This window comes from Daucus carota, chromosome 3 (genome assembly GCF_001625215.2).
Source record: "Daucus carota subsp. sativus chromosome 3, DH1 v3.0, whole genome shotgun sequence".
Taxonomy (NCBI): domain Eukaryota; kingdom Viridiplantae; phylum Streptophyta; class Magnoliopsida; order Apiales; family Apiaceae; genus Daucus; species Daucus carota.
In genome coordinates this window covers 39540650-39564936 of record NC_030383.2, presented here as the reverse complement: position 1 = coordinate 39564936, position 24287 = coordinate 39540650, and the positions used below count along the sequence as shown (strand labels likewise).

Sequence of the window (24287 nt, the reverse complement as noted above, 5' to 3'; positions counted from 1 at the left end):
GCAACCAATTGATGTTGCCTATATTTGGCCAGCCACCACAGGCCTGTAGCAATATTTGTAACAAGATTTCGTATCATTTATTACCATATGATAATATACATTCTACATATAACAACTTCAAAGAATAATAACTTACTATTTCTGAAATATACTGAAATATAGCCAACCAATATAACCGGTACCATCGAAGCAAAATGTCTTACAGTTACGACAAATTTTACATAATGTCTTACAGGTCCAATTTAGCCAACCACTTTTAGCCAACACTGTTGAAGATGCTCTAATCAAGTAATCGTGTGTAATTTTAAATGTTCCGTAATTTTAAATGTTCCGTGACTGCCAAATAAGTGAGTTTGATGTTCATAATATTTGGAATGATTGTATCGTATGTTTCCAATTTAACATTTTCTTATTTAAAAATAAAAAATAAAATATAAATCAGTTTAATCTCAACCATTTGAGGTTGAAATGTCCTATATATCACACAATGAAAATATGATCCCGAATACCATAATAAAACACTACATCATGTAACATAAAGTTTATGATAATAAGACGCTACAGATATAGCGTTTAAATACCATGTAATAGGGACTTGGGCCATACATCTTAATAAAATAATGTCTTTAGCGATAATCCACAAATATGAAACTAGGACAGTGACCTATTTTACACTGTTACAACAGCATTTGGTTCATTTTCTTCTTCACACTGTTGCAAACGGGAACATGTTGACATCCTTATGTTTATCACCTTATTCAAGAAACAATGACCATTGAACATGTATATACTTTTCAATTAGGCTTCTGAAATTAAAATGATGTCTGGAAGGAAATAGCTAAGCTGAACTTCCTTTCGCACGCAAGAAATATATCTGCGATTAATGCGACTCTGTAACAACCTTGTTAGCACTAACTACATTGAATTCTAAAGAGATACTACAGTAAAATTATCTGCTGAATTGAGTTTCCAGTTTATCTGTCAATACTCAATATAAAAATCTGGCTACTGTTATATACATTTCTATGGATTTGTAATCGCAGTGCCTAATATCAGGGAATATTATTTACCAACTTTTTCTCTCAATCATCAGGAGCAAGTAACAGAATTATTGATGAGTAACTAAGCATAGGATACAGATTAGCTTCAAGAAATTGCGAATACTGCTTGATAGCTACCTCTTTATCCAAAAGGTCATCAGAAAGGAAATCAAACGGTGCAGGCTTGCTGGTATCTACCAAAGGTTTCCAAATAAAACCAGGCCGTTCAGGCAACATAACAGTCACAGGTAAATGACTGGTGTTGAAGGCAACATACAGCTCTCCCTTTAATGAATCCATCTGCATTTCATATTTATAAAATTATATATATATGGAGGCATTTTCAAATATATGTATTGAAGAAGATTGACTTGTTTCAAAAAAAAGCAAGTAAAATATAGTAGCAAGTAAACACATGACACCAACTCATTTGTTGAGGACAAGCAGACCTTTAGTATATCAACCTTCAGAAATGACATCCTGCCTAAATGGATCAAGGATGGATATAATTTTTCATTGAGATTCATGATTTATACATAAAATTTCATTCACTAAACCTCCCTAGTAATTAATTACTAACAACTGAAGCATTTACAATAACCCTAACTACACCATATGCACACACACATGTTCATATATTAAATCAATATCCAAGCTTAAATATGATATCCAGATAACCAAGCACATTTGGAAGAACTGGCACAAGAGTAATGTTGGAACCAAAAGTCAAGTTTAGACTTCTGTCTGCATATAATTAATGTTTTTTTCCTTTTAGTAAAAAATGACTAACGTACTAATGATTTAGCTCACATGCACATCTAACGAGAAAGGCAGAGTGGGCTCAGCCACTTTCTTCCCACTTCATGCTTTTTCTTTGTTGTTTGCATTGAAAAAACAGGACAAAAAAGAAACAATATAAATAAAGAACCATCAGAAACATACAAATGAAAAGGCTACAAATCGGCTAGCATCAGACCAATCTGGAACCCCAGGGGAATGACCATGCCACTGTAATCTCTCTGCTGTCGGAAAGTCATTTAATCCAAGTGATTCACATTCCCTGCAAATATATATAGCACATGATCTCCCATTTATGAAGCACAAAGAAGCCAATTGCAACAGTTCCCAATTAGTATAAACAAACTCACCGGCGAAATTTGGTCATCAGGCAGCAAAATCTAAAGAAGTCACATGAGGATTCATCCTTCTTATCCCAACGGAAGTAATTTATCTGCACCCAAATATGCAGTTAGTAATCAAATATGACCCACTGTGCATGTATACATAAAACTAGAGTATGATTATTTATAAGTATTATATCACATAGTTATCGTGGCTATATGTATTGTTGTTCCCTCCTTTGGTATGACCATATTCATCTCCCATATGTATCATGGGGACACCCTGCCAGATAAGGATACAAGTTAGAAAACATAATATAACTTCAAATGGCAAGAAGAAATAAAAAATCTACTCACATAAAAGTAGAACTTTTTAATTTTATGTACACGTTAAATATCAGTATTGCATCCAAATATATCACTTTGGTCATCCATTCCAAATTTCACTCGATGTAATCACTGTCTTCTAAATATCAAATGTAAACTTGAAATTTATTTTCAACAATCAACAAGATGATATGTCTTTTTCAATGACTAGAAAGCTAGCCTGCAAACAATTTCTTAATATCTATTCCACCTCATAAAGTCCTAGCTATCTTGGTTATAGAATTATAACTTCAAGAATTTAAAATGATGATTTAATTTTATATTTAATTCTTAAAAATTTATATATCATCTCCAAGTGTTGGGGTTCGCCCCGAATTTCTAAAAAGTTAAGAATCCTAATTTGAGAAGGTATCTTATTTATGATAATAATTGAGGTAATCCATTTTTTGGTGAAAATATTAATTGTGGAAGGAGTCCTATCCGAAATAGTAGAAGATGGTAATTATCATAAATAGAATTTGAAGTAAATTAGGATTAGAATATTTGTGGTGACTATAAATCTAGTTATTTGTAGGATTTTTCTGTATTGCAAAAGTTAGAGAGTTGTATAAGAGATACACAAGAAAAGCTTTTGTGATCAAGCAAGGTGTTTGTATTCGAGAGTGTTGAGTGAGGGAGCGACTCCCATCTTATAAGAGCATCTCCAATGGGCTCCTCAAAGAAGCCCTTGATGGTATGTTACCATTTATAATGGTTTTTTTTATCAAATAAGATTATGGTTGATGTGCCGTATAGACGAAAGTGTCGCTTTCTGTGACTTATTTTATATTTAAAATGTACCTTATATTTATAATAATATCCTCAATACTTTATTTATGTGACTTTATTTATTGTTCTCTATATGTTACATAACATATTTCTTTTATTTTTATGTATATAATTATACTTTTTTATCTATTACCAAATTCTATAATATATTTTTTGTTACATCTAACCACTTACATATCTCTATATTTGTTTGTTTTGTTGCTTTCTAGACACTTGGAATCTTCTCCCTCCCGTGAGTTTCTTGTAGTCAGTTTGATCATCTTTTCGAATATTAAAATTCTATTGTCTAAATTTAAAAAACAACGTGCATGTCTTTCAGTCAGATGATAAGCTTTCCTTTATGAAAAGAATTTCATCTGAAATTGTATTCTTGTACGTGTAAATACACCCTTGCAAAAAAAATTGATTGGAATGCACCACTCCATTAATTTCATGTTGTACTTGTTCGAGAATATCTGCACCGTTACTGGGACTAATTTAAGGGTTTGTACTGATTTAGTTTTCAGATTATAAAATAAAAACAAATACCAAAACAAACTTAAAGTGAGGGGGCAAGGCTGCCTAAGTTATTCTCATCAAGATTTAATAAGCATGGTACCAGAACTATCACGAGAACTTCACTTATTTGTACAACTATACTCTTGTATTGTTTCCTCAAATTTTATCATCTTTTCAGTTTATGCAAGAAGAACTGTACAACTACTATTTCATTACTCCGAGCACTGAAAACACGAACTATTATGAAGCAATAAAACACAACTGAAATGGAAATACAAATAAATCTTACTTGGGAAACTATGAGACAAAGAAACAGGTTTCTCATTTGTCGTTTTCTCAATCTCTTCACAGAGAAGCTTGCAAATTCTCCTTCCTAGTTAGCCATTGACAAACATAAATAACTTATGTGTGTGTGGCCAAGTATCACAGATCTTAGTATGTGTAAGGATTTAACAATTTATAATAACAGATTCTAAATATAAAAAAATTCCATAAGAATCAAATTTATAAAGTGATACTCTCATGATTTTTGTAATTTGACATCAGACTTCATTGCTAATATCTGTCCAATTAGATGTGCCACAGTCAGTGACAAAGCCAGATTTTTTTTAATCAGGCAGAAAAACAAACTAACTTCTGTGATCCCTAAATAAGAAGTAACAGGAGAGTGAATGTGAGACGAACGCAAATGAGAGCTCTATTTTATGAGTTGCCGGATCAAAATAAACCAAATTAATTCCTCACTTCTAAATGTCAATATAATCATCAGATTACAATCCTTAGTGTATAAGTATAGCTCTAAATATGTCTAAAACACTAATATTTAACAGATCTGTTAGACTTAATTAGAGGCTGATTTTATGTGTTATGATAGGCTGATATCAGGGTACTATGTAGGTTGATTTAAAGGCAGATATAGTGGAATATACTAGTCGATCTGTAGCGCTGATTAGCTCTGTTGTACCTATAAATACAAGAGCTTGTTTGTATAACGATTCATTTGAGAAATAAAGCATTTTTTTATGTGTTTTATCATGGTATCGGGGCCAATCTGATCTTGTACTGTTCTCTTGTCTCGCTTCAAATTTGTAGTGTTCTCTTATACTTGTCTTTTCTTAAATTCATCTTTTAGCTCTTCTTTCTTTTCAAAATGTCAATTGAGCAATCTGGTCACTTTCTTGTTCGATTTAATGAAAAAAACTATTCTGCTTGGACTTTCCAATTTAAGATTCTTGCAAGGGAAAAGAATTATGGGGCTATATTGATGGAACAATTTCTGCACTCGACGCCAAAGAAATGGAGCAACTCACGAAATAGCAGGTGAAAGATGCTCAGATTATGACTTGGATTCTTGGAAGTATGAAACCCTCTTTGCTTCTCAATCTCAGGCCTTACAAGACTGTCAAAGATATGTTGGTTTACTTGAGGAAAGTGTGAACCAGAGCAATGCAGCCCGACATTTTCAATTAGAACTCGAGTTGGGGCAACTCAGTCAGGGGAGTATGACAATTCAGGAGTTTTATTCTTCTTTTGAGAATTTATTAGGTGAATACACAAATATTGTGTACGAAAGTGTGCCTCCAGAAGAACTAGTTGTTGTCCAAAGTGTACATGAGACACACAAACATGATCAATTTTTGATGAAATTAAGAGGAGATTTTGAACCTGTTAGGTCCAACCTTATGAACGGGAATCCAGTTCCTCGAATGGATGTGTGCATAAGAGAGCTACTTCGGGAAGAACAACGGCTTGTGACACAATCTTTTATCGAGCAAAAAGCGCAGAACTCTTCTCCTATTCTGGTTGCTTACGCTGCCAAGGAAAGCATAGAGGTGGACGAGGTATGAGTAATATCCAATGCTACAGTTGCAAAGGATTCGGACACATTGCTACTAATTGCACTAAAAAGTTTTGCAATTATTGTAAAAAATCAGGGCATATCATCAGAGATTGTCCCATCAGGCCTCCAAAGAAATCTGAAACTACATTCAATGCCATAGTCGGATCCTCAAATAAAACTAATCTTGGTCAGTCTTCTATTACTATCGAAATGATCCAACAAATGATATATCAAATGAGTTCTAATCTTTTCTTCAAAGTCGTGGAATCATATCACAACATTCTAGTCCAACTCCACAACAAAATGGTGTGGCTGAAAGAAAGAATCGTCATCTCCTTAATGTCGTTCGAACCATTTTTATTGAGTCTTGTGTTCCATCTCATTTTCTGTGTGAAGCTTTGTCTACTGCTCTCTATTTGATTACTAGATTACCATCTCCACCTTGAACAATAAATTTTGTTTTTTTGAAGAGGCACGAGATTACTCTAAACTCCATGTTTTCGGATGTGTTTATTTCATTCATCTTCAACCACATGAAATAAGCCTATGGCACAATCTGTCGAATGTGCTTTCTAAGGATATGGTGGCACCTAAAAAGGTTTTCTTTGCTATGATCCTGATGTTCGTCGAATTCGTGTGTCTAGAAATGTAATCTTCTTTGAAAATCAACCATTTTTTAGCATAAAAATGACTCACAACCCCTATCTATAGTTATATTATCTCATTTTCTCGAGTCATCAACATCAGCACAAAGATTTAAACCTGGTCATGTTTATAATAGACGTACAGCTTCCACTGTAGCTCCTCCGACTCTTTCCAACGAATCTGATCCTAATTCACCATATATCCAATGATCCACCTCTGATTCGAAGAAGATCTAGAAATTCGAAACCTCCAAACATGCATGGTTTTTCAAATCCAGTAGCCGTGCCCATTCCTTTTGTCTCCTATTTCTCTTTCCACTTGTTATAAACAACCTGAAGAACATGAGTGTTGGCAACAAACAATGGAAACAGAACTTCAAGCTCTTGTAGAAAATCATACTTGGGACATTGTTTTCTTGCCTCCAAATGTCAAGCCAATCAGTCGTAAATGTGTCTACAGTATGAAACTCAAGTCTGATGGTTCACTTGATCAATACAAAGCTCGACTAGTTACAATTCGCAATAAACAAGAATATTGTATCAACTATCAACTATATAGAAACATTTGCACCAGTTGTTAAAATGACCACTGTAAGAACCATTCTTGTTGTTGCATAGTATTTTCCAAATGAAAGATCTACGGAATCTTAAATCTTTTTTGGGTCTAAAAGTTCATTCTCGAGATCGAGGTGTATTTCTAAATTAACAGACATATGTCAAAGATCTCATTGAGTTGGATGGTTTAAAGGAGACTACTACTATCGATACACCAACGGAGGTGAATGTTAAATATCTAAAAGATGAAGAAGAGCTTTTGTCAAATTTTTATTTATATAGACAGTTGGTTGGTAGTCTTATCTAACTAACTATTACAAGACCCGATATCTCAATGTTGTCCATATAGTTAGCAGATTCATGCAATCTCCTCAGCATCTTCCTCTGGTTGCAGTAAAGCGTATCATTCGATATTTAACTAGATCACCTACATGTGGTTTATTCTTTTTTACAAGTTTTGATCTTCATTTGACAGCATATAGCGATGCTGATTGGGCTGGATGCCCAGGATCATGTCTCTAAATCTTCCACAGAGGCTGAATACAGAACCATGTCTGCAGCTTGTTCAAAAATTGTTTGGTTACATGGCCTTATTTCCAAGCTTCGGATTTCTCAAAGTAATCCTACTCCACTTCATGCTAATAACAAAAGTGCCATTCAAATCGCTGCCAATCCGGTATATTATGAACGCACAAAACATACTGAAGTTAAATGTCATTACATTAGAGATGCATTTACTCGTGGTCTAATTAAACTTCCTCATGTTGGGACTAATCTTCAAACAACTGATGTCTCCACAAAAGCTTTGACGCGCCAACGACACAAGCTTCTTAGTGGCAAATTGATGCTTCTAGATTTATCAGCATCAATTTGAGGGGGCATGTCAATATAATCGCTAGATTACAATCCTCAGTATATAAGCATAGCTGTAAATATGTGTAAACACTAATCTTTAACAGATCTGTTAGACTTTAATAGAGGTTAATAATTTGTGATATTATAGGCATCAGGGGATTATGTAGATTGATTTACAGGCAAATATGGTGGGATATACTAGCTGATTTGTAGCGATGATTAGCTCTGTTGTACCTATAAATACAGGAGCTTGTTTGTATAACGATTCACTGAGAAATAAAGCATTTTCTTGTATATTGTCACTAAAAACTATAACAAAAATACATGAGCACTGAGCAAGCAAGTGATTATGATGCAATAAAATACAACTGAAATGATAAATTAATTTCATTCCTGGCCACAGTTATGGCTTGTTAAAATATGTGATTATTTTTTTAAAAAAATATGACTCCTGTCCCATTGAACAGGGACACTCCAAACAACTACATGATCAAATAGTTCTTGCATTTGTGTGTAACTTGAAGCAAAATTTGAGGTGCGCTAGAAGATCTTGTTTGAAGTAAAATTTGTACTTAATTAATTCCGTACTAGTATCATATGTTTTATGTTTCTGCCACATTTTAGGTCTATTTAACAACTTAAATTTCCAGCTAATTTTCAAATTCTTGGAGGGAAGGAGCATTAAGTGAAAGTCAGTCACTTAGGCAAAACTAGCTTGAAAAGATAAAGTGGACTAGATCTGTTTCTGCTGATAAGAATCAGAAATGCTAGAGCCATGGACTATTAATATACTCTTAGCCATTGAAGCTAAGTAGAAGATGACACGGGTTAACATTTATCACTTATTACACAATCCAATAATTATTCAGTTCCGTTCGGAATGTGTGTAGTGAAGCACCTATTGAAAACTTTAAAGACTGAATATTGTACAAAAAACTACGAATTATGAGAGCCTGATATGGAACAGAACACTAGATCAACTGAGAAGACACGTTTGATTAAATGACACCATGGTCTCTCAAATTTTTAATCTCGACATCAAACACCTTTTGAAGTAAGGCAGGATAAATTACTACAGGTCACATCTATGTCGTGATATAATAACCTCAGGCTAACATTCAATATGACTGCCATAAATTCAAAAATTTACCTGCCCACAGTTCCAACTATTATTATGATTTTCCCCATCATTGTTGTCTTCTCCATTTGCCAAATTATGCTTGTCATTGTACGTCACTAAATCAGCCAGAGTAAAACCATCATGAGCACTAATGAAATTTATACTGTGCCATGGTTTCCTTCCAGCTTCCTGGTTATAAACAAGAGGAAGTGGCACTAAGACTTATGCTGAAAATCAGCTTTAGAGTTGCTTATAAAAGAGATTTGGGAATCCCAATATCAAAGAATCAAAGAATATAAGAATAGTTACAAGTGATGAGAGGACCAGTCAGCAATTATATTCAATGCAGTATTATGGGAGAATTATCACCGAGATTAAAAAAAATAGTAAAACATAATCCAAGAGAAAAAGACCTGATACAAATTAGGGCTCCCACAAAGGCACTCGGCAAATGCTCCAGAAAACCCATCTGTTCCCTTGATGAACTGCCGTATGGTGTCACGATACTACATTTGATATATGTGATTGTGCATGCACGTGTAAAGGTAAGTAGGATTACTTAATTGAGAAATTAAGTTGGAAAAATATTGCAGAGTGAATAAAGAAATACATTGTAAAGGCTAACAACATATGTTAAATGACATATTTCCAACTGAACTATTAACATGAATCAGTCTAAAATAAGTGTTTTCATAAAAAAATTGGCTGTCAGGAGTCCTAAATAAAAAAATGTCCACAAGTATTCCTTTGTTCATGCTGAACATGTTGTATAGATCTCAAAACTTAAAAGCAAGACAAGTAGTTAGCAAGATGACATTTCAAAAGCTGTGAAATTAATGTTGAAAAGAATAAAGCAAGGAGGGAAACTAGGACATTTTACTGAGGTGCCTCGCTGAAGGGGACAAGTTCCTTTTAGGACTTGTGGATAAAAATACGAGATATAGCTTCCAATGCAAAACATACAAAAATATATGACGCGGAATACCCATGTCCCAATTTGTATTTTTAATCAAAACCGTTATCAATAATACAATCAACCAAACTTGGATACTCAAGCCTAACAACACTCAAGCATCCGATCAAGATCCGCTCTCGAGCGATACCTAAGTCTAAATCATGAGCACACATATCAAACACAATATGACTGTATATATAGTCATCTCAAACTTAGCTAAATCAGGATCTAATTCTGAAATACCTAACTCCCATTACAATTCAATTCTTACTGGTTTAATACCCAACAATCCTTCTCATACTTTGAGACCAAGACATACCTTTTATATAATTGTCTAAATATACAATTATTATCCATATATATTTTGAATCACCCAAGCCCATGCTACCATTGTAATGGGCTGATACCTAACATCAACCTAGCGCAACACCAATTCAACTTAAAAGGCTTTGAAGCAATGGAAAAAATGCACTTGTTTCGGAGAGATGTGGACACCAAATGGTAAGCTTTCATTCTTTCATTTAAGCAGTTTCAAAAGAAAACCATAGATAGGTGATTATGATTTCAAGTATCCTTGCATCCAAGGTGAGGAAACAATGCATCAACATTGACAAGGTTCTAATTGGGTTTCTTAAAACAGATCGCAGAGCACTTATAATTTGACTTTGTTCTCCATTACTGCTATAATCCTCACTCTTCGCTTTGTGATCACCACAAAAAGATTCCAGAAGATGACAGCCAAATTTAGGCATCTTAACTAACCTTTCCATTCCATTCTGACCAGATGCCCCAGTGAGGAAACATTCCAACTTGGTAAAGACCACCGCAATCCCATGCTTCAGCAATAAGCTATTTAAGAGGCATAAGGCAAAGTAATAAGATACTATGCCCTCCTGTTGCTATCAAAAGAAATATGAAAAGAAAATATTTCTGTATAAAACAGAAAGCCTATAATAGCGCTTGTTGTGTTGAAAGAAATGACTACAGATTCAAGCAGAAATATAATCTGTCATTGGTAAAGAATGGAATCTTAAGGGGCCTATGGAATACACCTTGACTCCACGAAGTATTGGATCATTGCTTATCAAATCAATTAATGGTGGGTTACAGAGAGGAGAGCCAGTTGTCAGTTTGTCATCTTCAGATTGATCTCCATATATATTTACCGCATCACAGAGGCTTCAAATAACATAATGCAAGAAAGAGAAGGAACTTAAGATGGGTCTTTACTATTAATAGTTTACTAAAATAATCAGACATGGATATAAGCCAGATAACCTGCTACCCCTGGTCATGATGGATGCAAGGTCAAAGCGAAATCCATCCACATGAATTTCCATTACCCAATACCTGTTGAAATATAAAAAAGTCAAATCCAACACCAATTTAATGCATAACAGCATTACTGTAAACCCGACTTACTGGGACTTCCTTTAAACACTTTTTTTTTTTTTTTGTGTGTGTGGGGTTGGGGGGGGGGGGGGGGGGGGGGGGGGCGTAGATTGGGTCAATATCTTTAGCATTACTGAACATTGGTTATAAATTTGATAGCTGTAAAATCTGTGATATCTGATATGTAACAGCCAGCTTTATAAGCTTAGTTAGAGGCTGATAATAGGTGATATGATAGACTGATATTAAGAGATAATGTAGGCAAATTTTCAGGCTGATGTGAAGGGATTTAATAGCTGATTCGTAGTTCTAATTGCATCTGCTGTACCTATAAATACAGGAGCTGTTTGTATTACAAATTCATCCAGAAATAAAACATTTTCTTATATATTTGTCAGATGGTACCTCAAGCAGTCCAATATAAATTGTCGCACAATAGGATGGTTGCAATTTATGGTATTCCCGCAACCTGAATAGTTATAAAACTCTCCCTGCCAATTAATCAAGTAAAAGTTGCTGAAGAGTTAACATAATATTGCATGAAACAGTGAATAGTACTGTGATTCAAAGTTCCACAGTCCAAAAGGTATAGATATGCTACCTGCTTAAATATATATAACTACAAACGCATGAAAACCAAATAAAGCAGAAGTTATGATTGAGTTTTAAAAATGAATAGAACTTACTTTTTTCTATTAAGAGTTGCATATGGAACACATAATATTACTAATAGCCATACCTTAGGTGCAAGCATATAGTATACACTGTTGTCAACACCTCTGAACGACAATATGGGACCATTCTCATTTCCTTCAGCAGTGTGATTAAAAACAACATCCATAAGTACCTGTGAAAGTAAATTTTTAGGTCATGAATCACCCTGTACCATAAGAAGAATTCCTATGGCATCCTGTAACAAGCAGTAACCTCAATTCCCCGTTTATGTGCTTCTCTAACAAGAAGTTTGAATTCATCTGTTGCACCAAGGCCAAAATTGTGAACGCCAGCTGCTGAGTACCTTGCCATTGGTGAGAAATAATTAACAGTCGAGTAACCCCAAAAGTTCATCCTGGATATGAAATTAAATAAGATTTTTAGAAATATATATGTACAAAAGACAATGATAACATAATCATGAAAATACAAACTATCATAAACATGAAATACAAACTCTCTCACACTATATTGGTAATCAACTTAAAATAAATAAAACATATTAGCAAGTATCAACTATGCCTTACAAACTAAATTTAGAGTTAAAAAGGAGAAATAGTTGCAGAGGAGAGCATAAAACTCTTTAAAGAACATTCTGCTGTATGACATGAAATATTAATGATGACATCTGACATATTGTGAAATTCAAAAACTAAAAGTGAAGGTTGACAGTAGTTCTATATTATTTTTCCTTCTCTTTCAGTTTTTTTCTGAGTTTTCATGGACTTCTGTTGTTGCTACTTTCCTGCTTCACACCTGTTTGCTAAACAATTTCTGTTACACAAAAATGCATTTTGCCTCAAAACAACTCCAAGCAAGTTTGAATGTATAATAATTGTTTAACACTTAGATGTATGTGACTGTTGTAAATATGACAATTCAAATGATCAAACCTTTCCACATGAATCATTATAGTGCATATTTCAAACCGAGAGCAAGTTTGTTAAACCAAAAATATAGCAATGAAAGCAGAAAGTATATTATAGAACAAAAATCAAAAAAATTGAAACAAAAATAGGGCAGATAGAACCAAAGAGAAAGAGACAAATCCTCGTATTTTTATTAATCAATGTCAATACAGTATGTTTCTTGTGGGGATTATAGTGTTAGTATTGGTGTCCTAGAGACAATACTATTGTGTTCTATCGTAGACATTTATGGATTATGTTATATTGATTATTGAATAAATATTTATTGTGTCTTTATTTACTGCGTAATAAATTGAAAGCATAATAAATGTCCTTGGAATATTATATGTAATTCTATATCTCTAAGTACGTGACTTAGAAATGAGATTATGAGAATAATATCATATTCCTAAATGTCCCTAGTCGAGTATTATTGTTAAGGGACAATAATGATGCATTAAGACTAGTATGTTTGTTGACTGATGATCACATCTCATTGATCATAGGTATAGTGATGCTAAAGTCAAGAACATAAGTGCATGTATCGACACATGGCACTGGAATGACCCACCGTGAGATTTTACATGTTAATAAGTGTCATTGGAAATTCTCACTGTGATAATGATGTAATGATCCTCTGACTTGATATCATTATATTTCTATATGAGAATTAATATACTTTGGTTGCACTAAAAGTTACCTTTGACCGGGTGATGATGAAATGTACATTGGGTATATTATGAATCGTATGAGAAATATGAATGATCTAGAAAGGATTTAACCCTCCTATTTTAGGAGTGATATTATTGGCCTCTTGATTGAGTGAGACTATAAAATGCATGGCCGTGCTCAAATATTGATTTGTTTAATAGTCTACTCATTGATCAAGGAAATTCGGATTAGACGATGAAGAGGATGACACAATACATGCCTTGAGTCTGATCTATAATATAAGGTTAAAGGGATTATATTACATTGTACATTATTCACAAAAGGTTTAATTGAATCACCAATTATTATTATTACTTGGGTAGCAATGATGTATTACTAGATGCCGCTCATTGTTTATAATTTTATTATTGGATATTAAAATTATTGCCAACGTAATAATAACCTAAAGGGTCACACACTTTGAACGTTTAAAGGAGTTTTAATTTAAATTCTGAATTTAAATTAAATGATTAATTCGAAATAAATTATTTAATTGAGCCGGTCTTAATTAAGTAATTAGAATTTCGAATTTAATATTAAAACCAAAATCGGATTAGGTTTGGAGAAGCCCAAATCCGATTAGGGTTTGGCCCATCTATCTCTCTTCCCTATAAATACATAATGATGTATTGTTTTAGGGTTAAGTAACATAAAATTCGTTTTATTATAAAAACCCTAGCAGCTCTACATCAAGAGAGGCTAGAGAGAGAGAGAGAGAGGCTGCATTCGGCTAGTACCGGCTCCGGTGATCTTTGGCGATCAGACGTTCGTGTGGACTGCTTAGAGACGCGATCCTTAGACGAGGGCTGCGTGGTGATTGCTTGTTCCGGACCTCCATCTTTCGCTAACGTAAAGCTTCAACAAGGTATTATTTCGTATCTCCATGATCAGCCGTTCTTTATAGATGGATCCTCGGGTTAGGGTTTCGGATTTTTTTTTATTTTACGTCGATTATCCGCTGCGTTTGTTGCCCCGAAACCCAACATATAGTTCTTGTACAGAAACAAAGATCTACGATAGGTCAGAAAGTAAGACAACTAAATAGTCTATAGAATAGTCCTAAATAATAAAGATCCAAAGTAAAAGATACTTCTCTAAATTCCCACATTTGCAGGGAAAAATTACTTCAATTCTTCATCAGAAAAATGTAAATATAAATATAACTATATTTTTCGTATTATATTTTCATTTATCTTCCCCATTGTGTAGGATAATAATTAGGTAGGAAAACAATAGAAGCATAAAACTTGGGTCGATTAACAAATACGGCAGAAAATACGTCCAGGATAAGTATTAGAGTGCATTAACTGCAACACAGCCACTTCCCCGGAGTTTCCCAACCATATCAAGGAGACAACAAAGGCATAGCAAATGAAAAAGAGACTCTGTTCAAAAATTTAATCAATCAATTTCGAACTAACACGTGGGTCACTCATATAAAGAATAAAAAACCAATACAATAACCTAATGGGCTTATAAACAATTGGACTTAACATAAGGACCTTAAATACTAATTAAATTCATAGCCCCTTGTAAATAACTCCCTCCATTGTAAATAATTAAACCATAGTAGTAGATATAAAAGATTGCTTTCTTTTCATTTTCTAACCTTCTGCTAGAAAATCATTCTTTTCATTCCCCATTAACCCCTGCTAAAGAAACTTGGCCTTGAATTTTGAGAAAGGCAAAAAACATGTAAGAACAGAATGGAACGGGTTTAAAGAACATTAACTTAAGTGCAGAAGACAACTAAGATTAAGTTAGGTTTACTGAAATTGATTTGCATGTGAATGAGACTTGTGATTTGAACTTTACGAACTTCAACAAGAATATGCTTCTTCTGATTATTCGACAACATACCTGCTAATAAATGGACGAAGCATGTGATACACGACTCTCATAAACGTGCTCGAGGCATTGGATAGCCCAAATGGTACGACTAACCACTCATAAAGTTCATATGCTTTTTGAAGACAATCTTCCACTCATCTCCCTCTTTGATACAAATCTGATGGTAACCACTCCGGAATTTGATTACATGAAATACAGAGCTCCAACAATCATATCCAACATGTCGTCAAGACTAGAAGTCTAGAGATGGGAAACCTATATACTTCACGGTGATGTTGTTTATAGCTAGACTAATTTAACACATCCTAAAACTGCCATTAGTCTTTAGTGTAAACAAGGCTAGCACAACACACAGGCTAAGATTCTTTCTCACAAATCCCTTGCTCAACAGCTCCTTAACCTGCCAACTCTATATGATACGACAAGTTTGGTAGCGAAGATCCCGGGACAATCTATAGCATGTTGGAAACCTCTAAGAAGTGGCAACCCTGAGGTAGCTCGTCGGGCATGACATCTGCAAACATTAGGAATCTGTGGAAAGGAAGCTCCACACACTTGTCGATACACAAATCTCTCACCTCTCTAGCAACTAGCCAATTAGCATATACACAAACTCACACTCCAAGGCACATTTCTTAAACACACTTTTATTCAAAACATGGAGAGATTTAGGCCCCTTTTGACATTGCTGACAACAACCGCTTTTCAGTGAACTGAAAAGTAGGTAAATTCCAGAAAGCATGGATACTTCAGTTCATTGAAGAACTTCATGGGGGATACTTTGCAGTGCGGGGGTGCAGTGGAGTTCGTATGGGATATGCCACATGGTGTATCGGAGAAGTCAGAGATGGGGATGGGGGGGTTGCGGATTGAGGGGTGCGGGAGTGGCATTTTTCGTAATTTTCAACAACTTTTTAATTTAAAGATAAAGCCAACTTCGAAAGAGCAAGACATTACTTATACTACCAAATTTTAACTCATGCTTAACTGACCAAAGAGGTAATCAAAACATATTAGCATATACTTGAATCCTCAGCAAAATATCGGCAAGATATGATATATTGATGAAGCAAGATAAATGGTAGAAATGTTCAGATTTAATGAAGTAAATGAAGCAACCACGGGATATTCAAAATATTAGCACATATGATATACAAATTGATCGTTGGGAGATGAATAAAAATACAATGAAGTCAGATTTCAAATGAAGTTCACCGATTGACAAGAAAATTCAAATTAAAAATGGAGGGGATTCTTTGAGATTTTGTGTGGGAGGGTGTATGTTAATTGTGTGTGATGACTTCTATGGGGGCCATTAGATTAGATTCATCCAAGGGCTCATATTAGTTTGTAGTTTGTATTTTAATCTTGGTTTGTAATTGAACACTTGCGTGCGTGTGTGTGTGTGTGTGCAAACACCCACCCATACACACACACACACACACATTTAATATTTTAATATTTGTTGTGTCTCCCCGCACTCGTATCCCCATACTTTTAAATTTGACAAATTTCGGTATCCCCGTACCGCGCACCCGCACCGTGCACATGCTACCTAGAGGTAAATAACCGTTTGGTAGTTAAAAGTAGATTATGAATTAAATAAGCCAATTATAAATTGATCTTGATATTTGAATAAAATTAAAAAAAAACAATATAATAATGAGGTATTAAAGAAGAATTATGTTTTCTTAAGTAAGAATTTTGAATATTAATGAGCAACTAAAAGGAGTAATATTTAGATTTAAATTAAAAATAATTTAATGATGAGGAATGTAATACGTTGACTAATGCCTTTTGATTTAGAAAGAAACATGTTTCTTAACCCTATACATGGTTGTCACATTCAGAAGTCGAGTCGAGTCGATAGGTCCAGCTTAAACTATTTGCTGACTAGTCGAAAAGTTAATAATAATTAATTTAATAATATATATCTTATATATGTGGTTTCCTATCACAAAAACTTAACACTCTGATTCTCATATGTATATCAATCACAAAATAGATATGTTAATTACAAACATATCTTTTTCCCCTTTCATGTACACGCATCAACACACCAACTGAACCAATATATAAACAGATTATACTACATGTATATTACTATATTCAGTTCTAATCAACTTATGCATACATAAACACATACAGACAGTAGATCTACAGTTAAACCTCGATTAAGTAATAATCGATAAAGTAATATCCTCACTAAAGTAATATTTTTTTCTAGCCCTAACATAATGTAAATAGTGTATTTTTACTCTCAATAAAGTAATAAACTCGATAAAGTAATTTTTTTCCGTTGGTCCCAACGTTATTACTTTAAAGAGGTTCAACTGTATAAATTTAGATTGACATGTTGATAATTGCTGATTTGAGCAGGTTCATAGATTTTTTTAAATTTTAATTTTTGATTGAATTTTGCACTTGTCGACCAACTAGTCGATAAGTCGATCGATTAGTCGACTTCGTCGACAGACTAGTCGACAATTCGCAAGTGAACCTCTCTAGTAGATTTTCTCAACCCGACTATTCGTGACTGGTCGAGCACCGTGACAACAATGACCATATATAAACAATATTAATGAGAATCATATACCTACAGAGACTAGGACAACTTGAATGAATCGCGAGTATTTAGAATCATGTAAGAAGGAAATAAATTCATGATGAATTCATAAATCTAAATCCCCTTGGAATTAGACAACATTCTATTTGCCGCTTAAAAAGAAAGAGATGTTCCTAAATTAGTTATTAACTATAAACCACTTAATAAAGTATTGAAATGGCTGGCAAAAAAAAAGAAGTATTGAAATGGAGTAACTATCCAGATCCTAACAAGAAAGATTAATCAAATATATTAAATGTTGTTTTAATCTTTTCTAAATTCGATATGAAATCTGGATATTGGCCTACAAATTAATGAATCTGATTAATATAGGACTGCTCAGTTTCCTTCAATCATTTTGAATGGAATGTTTTATCATTGAAATTAAAAAGTGCACCTTCCGAATTTCATAATATTATGAATTCTATATTCATTCCATAAACAGAATTTGCAATTGTATACACCAATAATGTTATAGTACTTTCTAAAATAATTGAGCAACATGAAAATTAGATATATCTAAAATTTTGATGAAACGTAATTGATTAGTAATATATGCCTCTAAAATGAAATTGTTTGAAACCCATGTTAGATTTTTGCGTCATGTGATAAATCATGGAAAAATTACTGTTATAGAAAAAATTATTGAATTTGCTTCTAAATTTCTTGATACAATAACTGATATAAAGCAGTTACAAAGTTTTTTGAGTAGTCTAAATTATATTTTCAGATTATTACGAGAACATGGCAAAGGATATATCAACATTGTATCCTAGACTCAAGAATAAACCTGAACCATGGAACAAGAGACATTTTCAGGCTGTTAAAAATATTTACTCCCTCCTTCCCTTTTTAATTGTCACATTTGCAGAAAATACAAATCTTAAGAAAAATTAAATTTTGTAAGTTGTTTCCATGCATGCCCTTATTTATTACATTAAATGCTAAGCTATAAGTGTATACAAATTGTTGTAAAGTCAAGCATTAACAATCAAGGGGTGAATATGGAAAAATATATATAAATATGCATTGGAATAAAAACGAGACAACTATTTAGGGACAATTTTTTTTTGCAAATGTGACAACTAAAAAGGGATGAAGGGAGTACCTTACTAATTCAGCAAACCTTTGGCAAATCCACAATATTTCAAAATTGTTGAAATAGATGCCTCATGTAGGGTATGGTGGTATATTCTGATCAATCTAGTTTCAACTGAAGTTCTTGTTAGATTTACATTAGGAAAATGAAATCCCACTCGGTCGAAAAATTCAACCATCAAGAATAAAATGCTTTTAGTAATAAAATGTATTTATAAATTAATCACAAAACACGCATATTAATATTAGGGAAATATTTACAGATAAATAATAAAAACATTTATTGTTTACTACCCATTTACAATACAAAAAATTGTAGAAGTCAGATCTGTAAAAGAGAATATAATCAATCGGTTAATAACATTTAATCAAACTTCAATACATTATTATGGAATTCCTCATGCAAAAAAATGTGGGCATCCAACAATACTATATCACTAACAAAATGATATTAAAAATGATATTATATTATATAATATATAACTGAACATAGGCACAAGTTGTAGTTTAGTTAGATATTTTGGTCATTACTCCAGTAAAAACTAGGTCAAAATAAAAGCTACAAACCCCAAATTGCAATAGTTATATTTAGTAATTATTCATCTTTTTTAATTAAATAAATACATATGCAAATGAACCTCTGATCACTACCACCACCATCTCTGATTATCATCATTTATTCCAGCCACAATCGATGATTGTCGATCTACTGCAACTACAGGAATATATTGATTTATTAAAAAATAAAATAAAAGGAAGTATATAGTTTTAGAGAGTGGTGGGGAAGAGAAAGGGAGGTCACCATAGACGAAGAACACATATCTCCAGAAAAGGAGAAGCGGAGAAAGGAGAAAGATCTCAGGAGTGGCGGGCGACGTCAATGGGTTAAGCCCACCATCTAAGTCCCACCACCCCCCACTCAATCCATTTCGGGCCCACTAGAGCCTCACCAAGACTCTGTAAAGACCTTGGACAGGCTCCGGACAGCCAAAAAACCTAAACTTGACTCCATGCGATCCCACTAAGCCCCACCCAGGCCCCATCACCTCAGGGTCCATCCCCGGGACCCACAAGCCTTCCTATTCTCCTCAATTGCATTGGTTTGTATTTAGTTTTTATCTTAGTGGTTTGTATTGGAGTAGGACCCTGTATAATGCTTAACTCATGTAGACTCAGCTTACCACCAATACATCTAACATATAATTACAAATTATCACAATATATTATAAAAAACCAACAAAAAATAGCAGAGATAGAAATAACATTATCGCAAGAAACATTCATATTAACAGATATTTGAAAGAATATTAAGAAGAAATTCAGCAGTTGTGTACTTGTAATCGCCCAAGACAGAGTTGTAGCTATAGTACTCCAGCTCATTGAACTCCTGACATGGCATTAACTCTATACAGTTGACACCAAGTTCCTGAACGATAAACATTACTATTAAACAAAATTTATGGTTAGCATGATGCTGGTTAGATTGTTTTAAGCAGGTAATTGAATTGATTGTGCATTGGAACATAAGAGCAAATGCTGCACTTAGATCAGAACAAGCACCCACTAGGCATTCATTATAAACCTACTGATGGTGCATCACATCAAATGGTCACAAAATCTATGTGGCTATTGACTTGCAATGTTAAATGAAAAGAGTGGCAACTGAAATCCATATAATTTTGGTTGGATTTCTTGAAGCCTATACGTAAGACAACAGCCCTCGTGAGTCGTGATTATCTAGCATACCACAGGCATTGAAGTAACAAGCTTGGGCAAGACATTGCAAAGTTATGCACCAAGCACATTCACAAATACTCTGTTTCAATCGTGAAAAACATATGGCATGGTACATATAACTATCAAATAGATGTTGACCGGGTATGGCTGGAATCTTCAACTACAGTATTTCACTCGAGCATTGGGTACCATCACATTGGCTGTATAAACTTAGAGATAAAAAAAACCAAAGTATATAAGCAGTTGATTTTTTTTGTGAATATTTTAAACTTACAAATGTTTAGGACTAGAATCTAATAATCTTGATACTTAACAGATAGAGCCTTGCCGAAAAAATCAAGTATAAGCAATTGGCTAGACAATGATTGTCCGTACCTTCAAATGATCAAGCTTTTCAACTACCCCAAGGTATGAACCAGGATGTTTTATGTTACTTGATTCATGCTTTGTAAATCCACGAACATGCATTTCATAAATTACTTGATCTTTTTGCTGAAGTTTCAAGGGTAAATCTCCTTCCCAGTCAAACTGTAGTAACAATTATGAATTATGAGCCAGCTAAAGGATTACGATTTACGGGTATCCCATCAATATTTTATGAAGAGAGATAGACATTTGAATGTAAAGGTATGTACCTCGTCATCAGCAGTAGGTATTTGACAGGCCATTTGGGTCCAGCAGTCATCTCCAGGTCCCAAAACACCAAACTCACCTCTGCTTGCAACAGCCTGGGGGCAGCAACGAGAGTAAGAAGCACGAGAGAAATAGATAATTCAATAGGCATATGAGAGAGAGAGAGAGAGAGAGAGAGAGAGAGAGAGAGAGAGAGAGAGAGAGAGAGAGAGAGAGACTAACTTTACAGTAAGGATCGATCAAAAGGTTGGAGGAATCAAAGTAATGTCCCTGGTGAGGAGAAAAAATGCCATCAAATTTGTAGGCATATAACATTCCCTCAAAATCATGTCCTCGGAGAAACACATGCCAGACATTCCCAGTCTTATTGGTAACCGGGTCCAGGGAGATCTGCTCACTCACTGTTCTCTGAAGAATCAATTATAAACGATAAGATCATCTCAATTGCCCATTAGGCCACAATCAAGTAATCAACATACATACACATACCTTGCACAATTCCGAAGGAGAGTTGAATAGGCAAAGAGTAGCAGCAGAAGCATTAGTTGAAGAAATGGAGAAATTAACACCACCATCACGACACGTGGCGCCTAATGGAGTGGGATAGCCCTGGGATACTTCAATTCCGGGAGGAATCGTCGTCGTCGTCGTCGTCGACGACGTCTTTTTCTCCTCCACCGCCACGCCTTGACCCTCGCCTCCGGCGCAACCAACAATTAAGTTCTTCTTACTCTCGTCCGTCCTTAGGGTTTTGAGATTCACATGGCAATGGAAACTACTAGTATTATTATACAATAATTTACTACTTGAAGTAGGATTATAGTGGAAGGTGGAGGGCTGTAGAACAAGCAGCATCTTCGACTATCCCAGCTTGATTGCTCAACTCCACTTCTCATTTTACTTCACGCCAAAATAATTTATGGCTTAAATATCCGAGAAAATGGACTCTCATGTCATAAAACTTGCTGCTAATGTACAAAATAGCAAAGTTAAAAAAAAAATCTTAAATTAGTATTTAATAATATGGGATAATCTAGCGTTTTAATCTTGAAAAGAAAATGTCATATCGTGTTACGTTTACGGTTAAAAATCACTGTAAAATGCTATGAGGGGTACATTGGATTGGGATTTTAAAGCATTTTTTTGCATTCATGAAATCCGAGGGTATTCGATTGGGATTGTTTGAAATCCATATTTTAAATTATATTTTAAAATCCGATGGTATTCAATTGGGATTGTTTAAAATCCATTAAAGTCTGATGGTATTCAAATGCTGATGGATTTTTTTGGATTTCATAAAATGATGGATTTTGTGGCATTATTCAGTGTATTATAAGTTTTTCGAAATCCCACCAAAATCAATGGGATTTTGAAGCATTGTGCTTAAGTCCTATCAACTCTACAACATTTTATCAAGAATTGCACAAAATCAAAAATCAAAGTCAAATACAATCCATTAAAAACCATAGACTAAAAACAATCCATTAAAATCTCAATCGAATACATCCCCTGTAAATCTAGCATTCTAGGAGTAAAACACTACGTAAATTAGCGTATAGGGCTTTTAAAGTTAGATTGTGTAGTGTTTAGGTTCTCAAAACGATCTAACGTTAAAAAGAAAAGGAGGATAGACGCTACACGATCTAGCGTTTTTTTTTTTGGTCATAAAAACGGTTGTATTAAACCAAATCGAAAGTTACAAATCGGGATGGACAGAGTTTCCTTCGTTCAAGAAGGTATATCATCTAACCGAAAGTATGTAAATACTTCGGACGCTTACATAACATAGCCTTTCAAGTCAGAAGAGATAACCCACAAAAAAAGGCCTCGTTAAAACCCCTCAAGAGTAAAACCCTGTGGGAAAAAACTCAAGGGGAAAAAGAGTGCCCTACAAAAATTACATCGATTATAAAACAGACTAAAAATAGATGTCTTCTTTAATAAAACACCCATGAGAGGTCCCGCTATCAATATTTTTCCACTTGCGTACCCTGAAAAAATACAATACAAAAAAGAAAATAATAAGTTCATACAGAAAATAAAACTATCTAAAGCAACAGAGAAAAAGAATCAACAAACTCATAATTAAAATATAATATAAATATTAAAGAATAAGGAAAGTAAAATAAAACTAATTTAAAATAAATTTTTAAAAATCTACACCAAAGAGATAGTGAGATCTCTTTGGTTAGACACCTAATAAAATAATACATAATAGAATTTAAATCTCAACAGATATAATCAAAAAATATTAAAATTTTAATAAGAAAGTATAATTAAAAACTGAAAACATATCTAACCATATCTATTTGAATATAAGACAAAATTTTGTCAAACAAATGTATCCTGATAAATCATATAAAATACTAACTAAAAATGGATAACAAAAAAGAAATGAGGAATATAAGTCATGCACAATACAAGTCAAAAATATTTTTCGATCAATCTTGAATACAACATGCATTAAAGAATAATTAAAATTAATAAAGCTAAAACGTAAATCAAGCCTAAATATTATACAAAGATATCATGAGTTACCACCATCGAGTTACCACCACCGCTGACCGCCGTGAACCATCGTGGACTAGGTTTTGGAGAAGAAAAATATAATTTGGTATTCACCAACATATAATTTGGTATTCACCAATAGCCATAAAGGTACAAAACCACAAAGGGTACATCAAACCATATCAAGGGCCCCATGAATATAATTCAGGTACATAACATCGAAATTGATCAAGAAACTAACATAACAAATTGCATATAACTGTAATACTTGTTTAAGGACGGGATAGCCAAAAGAAGTCTAGTATAACTCCAAGGGATTGAAGGGTTTGTTGACGAGATTCACCAGT

At 33.9% G+C, this 24287-nt stretch overlaps 1 protein-coding gene across 1 annotated transcript; it reads right to left on the bottom strand.

The window, feature by feature from the left end:
* Positions 1-936: 936 nt before the first annotated feature.
* Positions 937-22349, bottom strand: LOC108214351 (isoamylase 1, chloroplastic). The gene is made up of 18 exons (XM_017386303.2): positions 21922-22349; positions 21655-21840; positions 21435-21527; positions 21175-21327; positions 20397-20488; positions 12103-12244; positions 11915-12022; positions 11581-11666; positions 11062-11133; positions 10836-10962; positions 10546-10632; positions 9242-9334; positions 8859-9017; positions 4104-4187; positions 2364-2444; positions 2189-2271; positions 1983-2100; positions 937-1340 (listed from the first exon to the last, which is right to left on the bottom strand). The coding sequence occupies exons 1-18, from the start codon at positions 22285-22287 to the stop codon at positions 1083-1085; spliced, it is 2388 nt and encodes a 795-aa protein (XP_017241792.1). The 5' UTR covers positions 22288-22349; the 3' UTR covers positions 937-1082.
* Positions 22350-24287: the final 1938 nt, after the last annotated feature.

Coding starts and splice junctions, on each gene's coding strand:
- LOC108214351 (XM_017386303.2), bottom strand. CDS start 22,287: ATGCTGCTTGTTCTACAGCCCTCCACCTTCCACTATAATCCTACTTCA. Junction 10,963..11,061: donor ATCATGACCAGGGGTAGCAG/GTTATCTGGCTT, acceptor TGTTATTTGAAG/CCTCTGTGATGCGGTAAATA. Junction 9,018..9,241: donor GGAGCCCTAATTTGTATCAG/GTCTTTTTCTCT, acceptor GTTTATAACCAG/GAAGCTGGAAGGAAACCATG.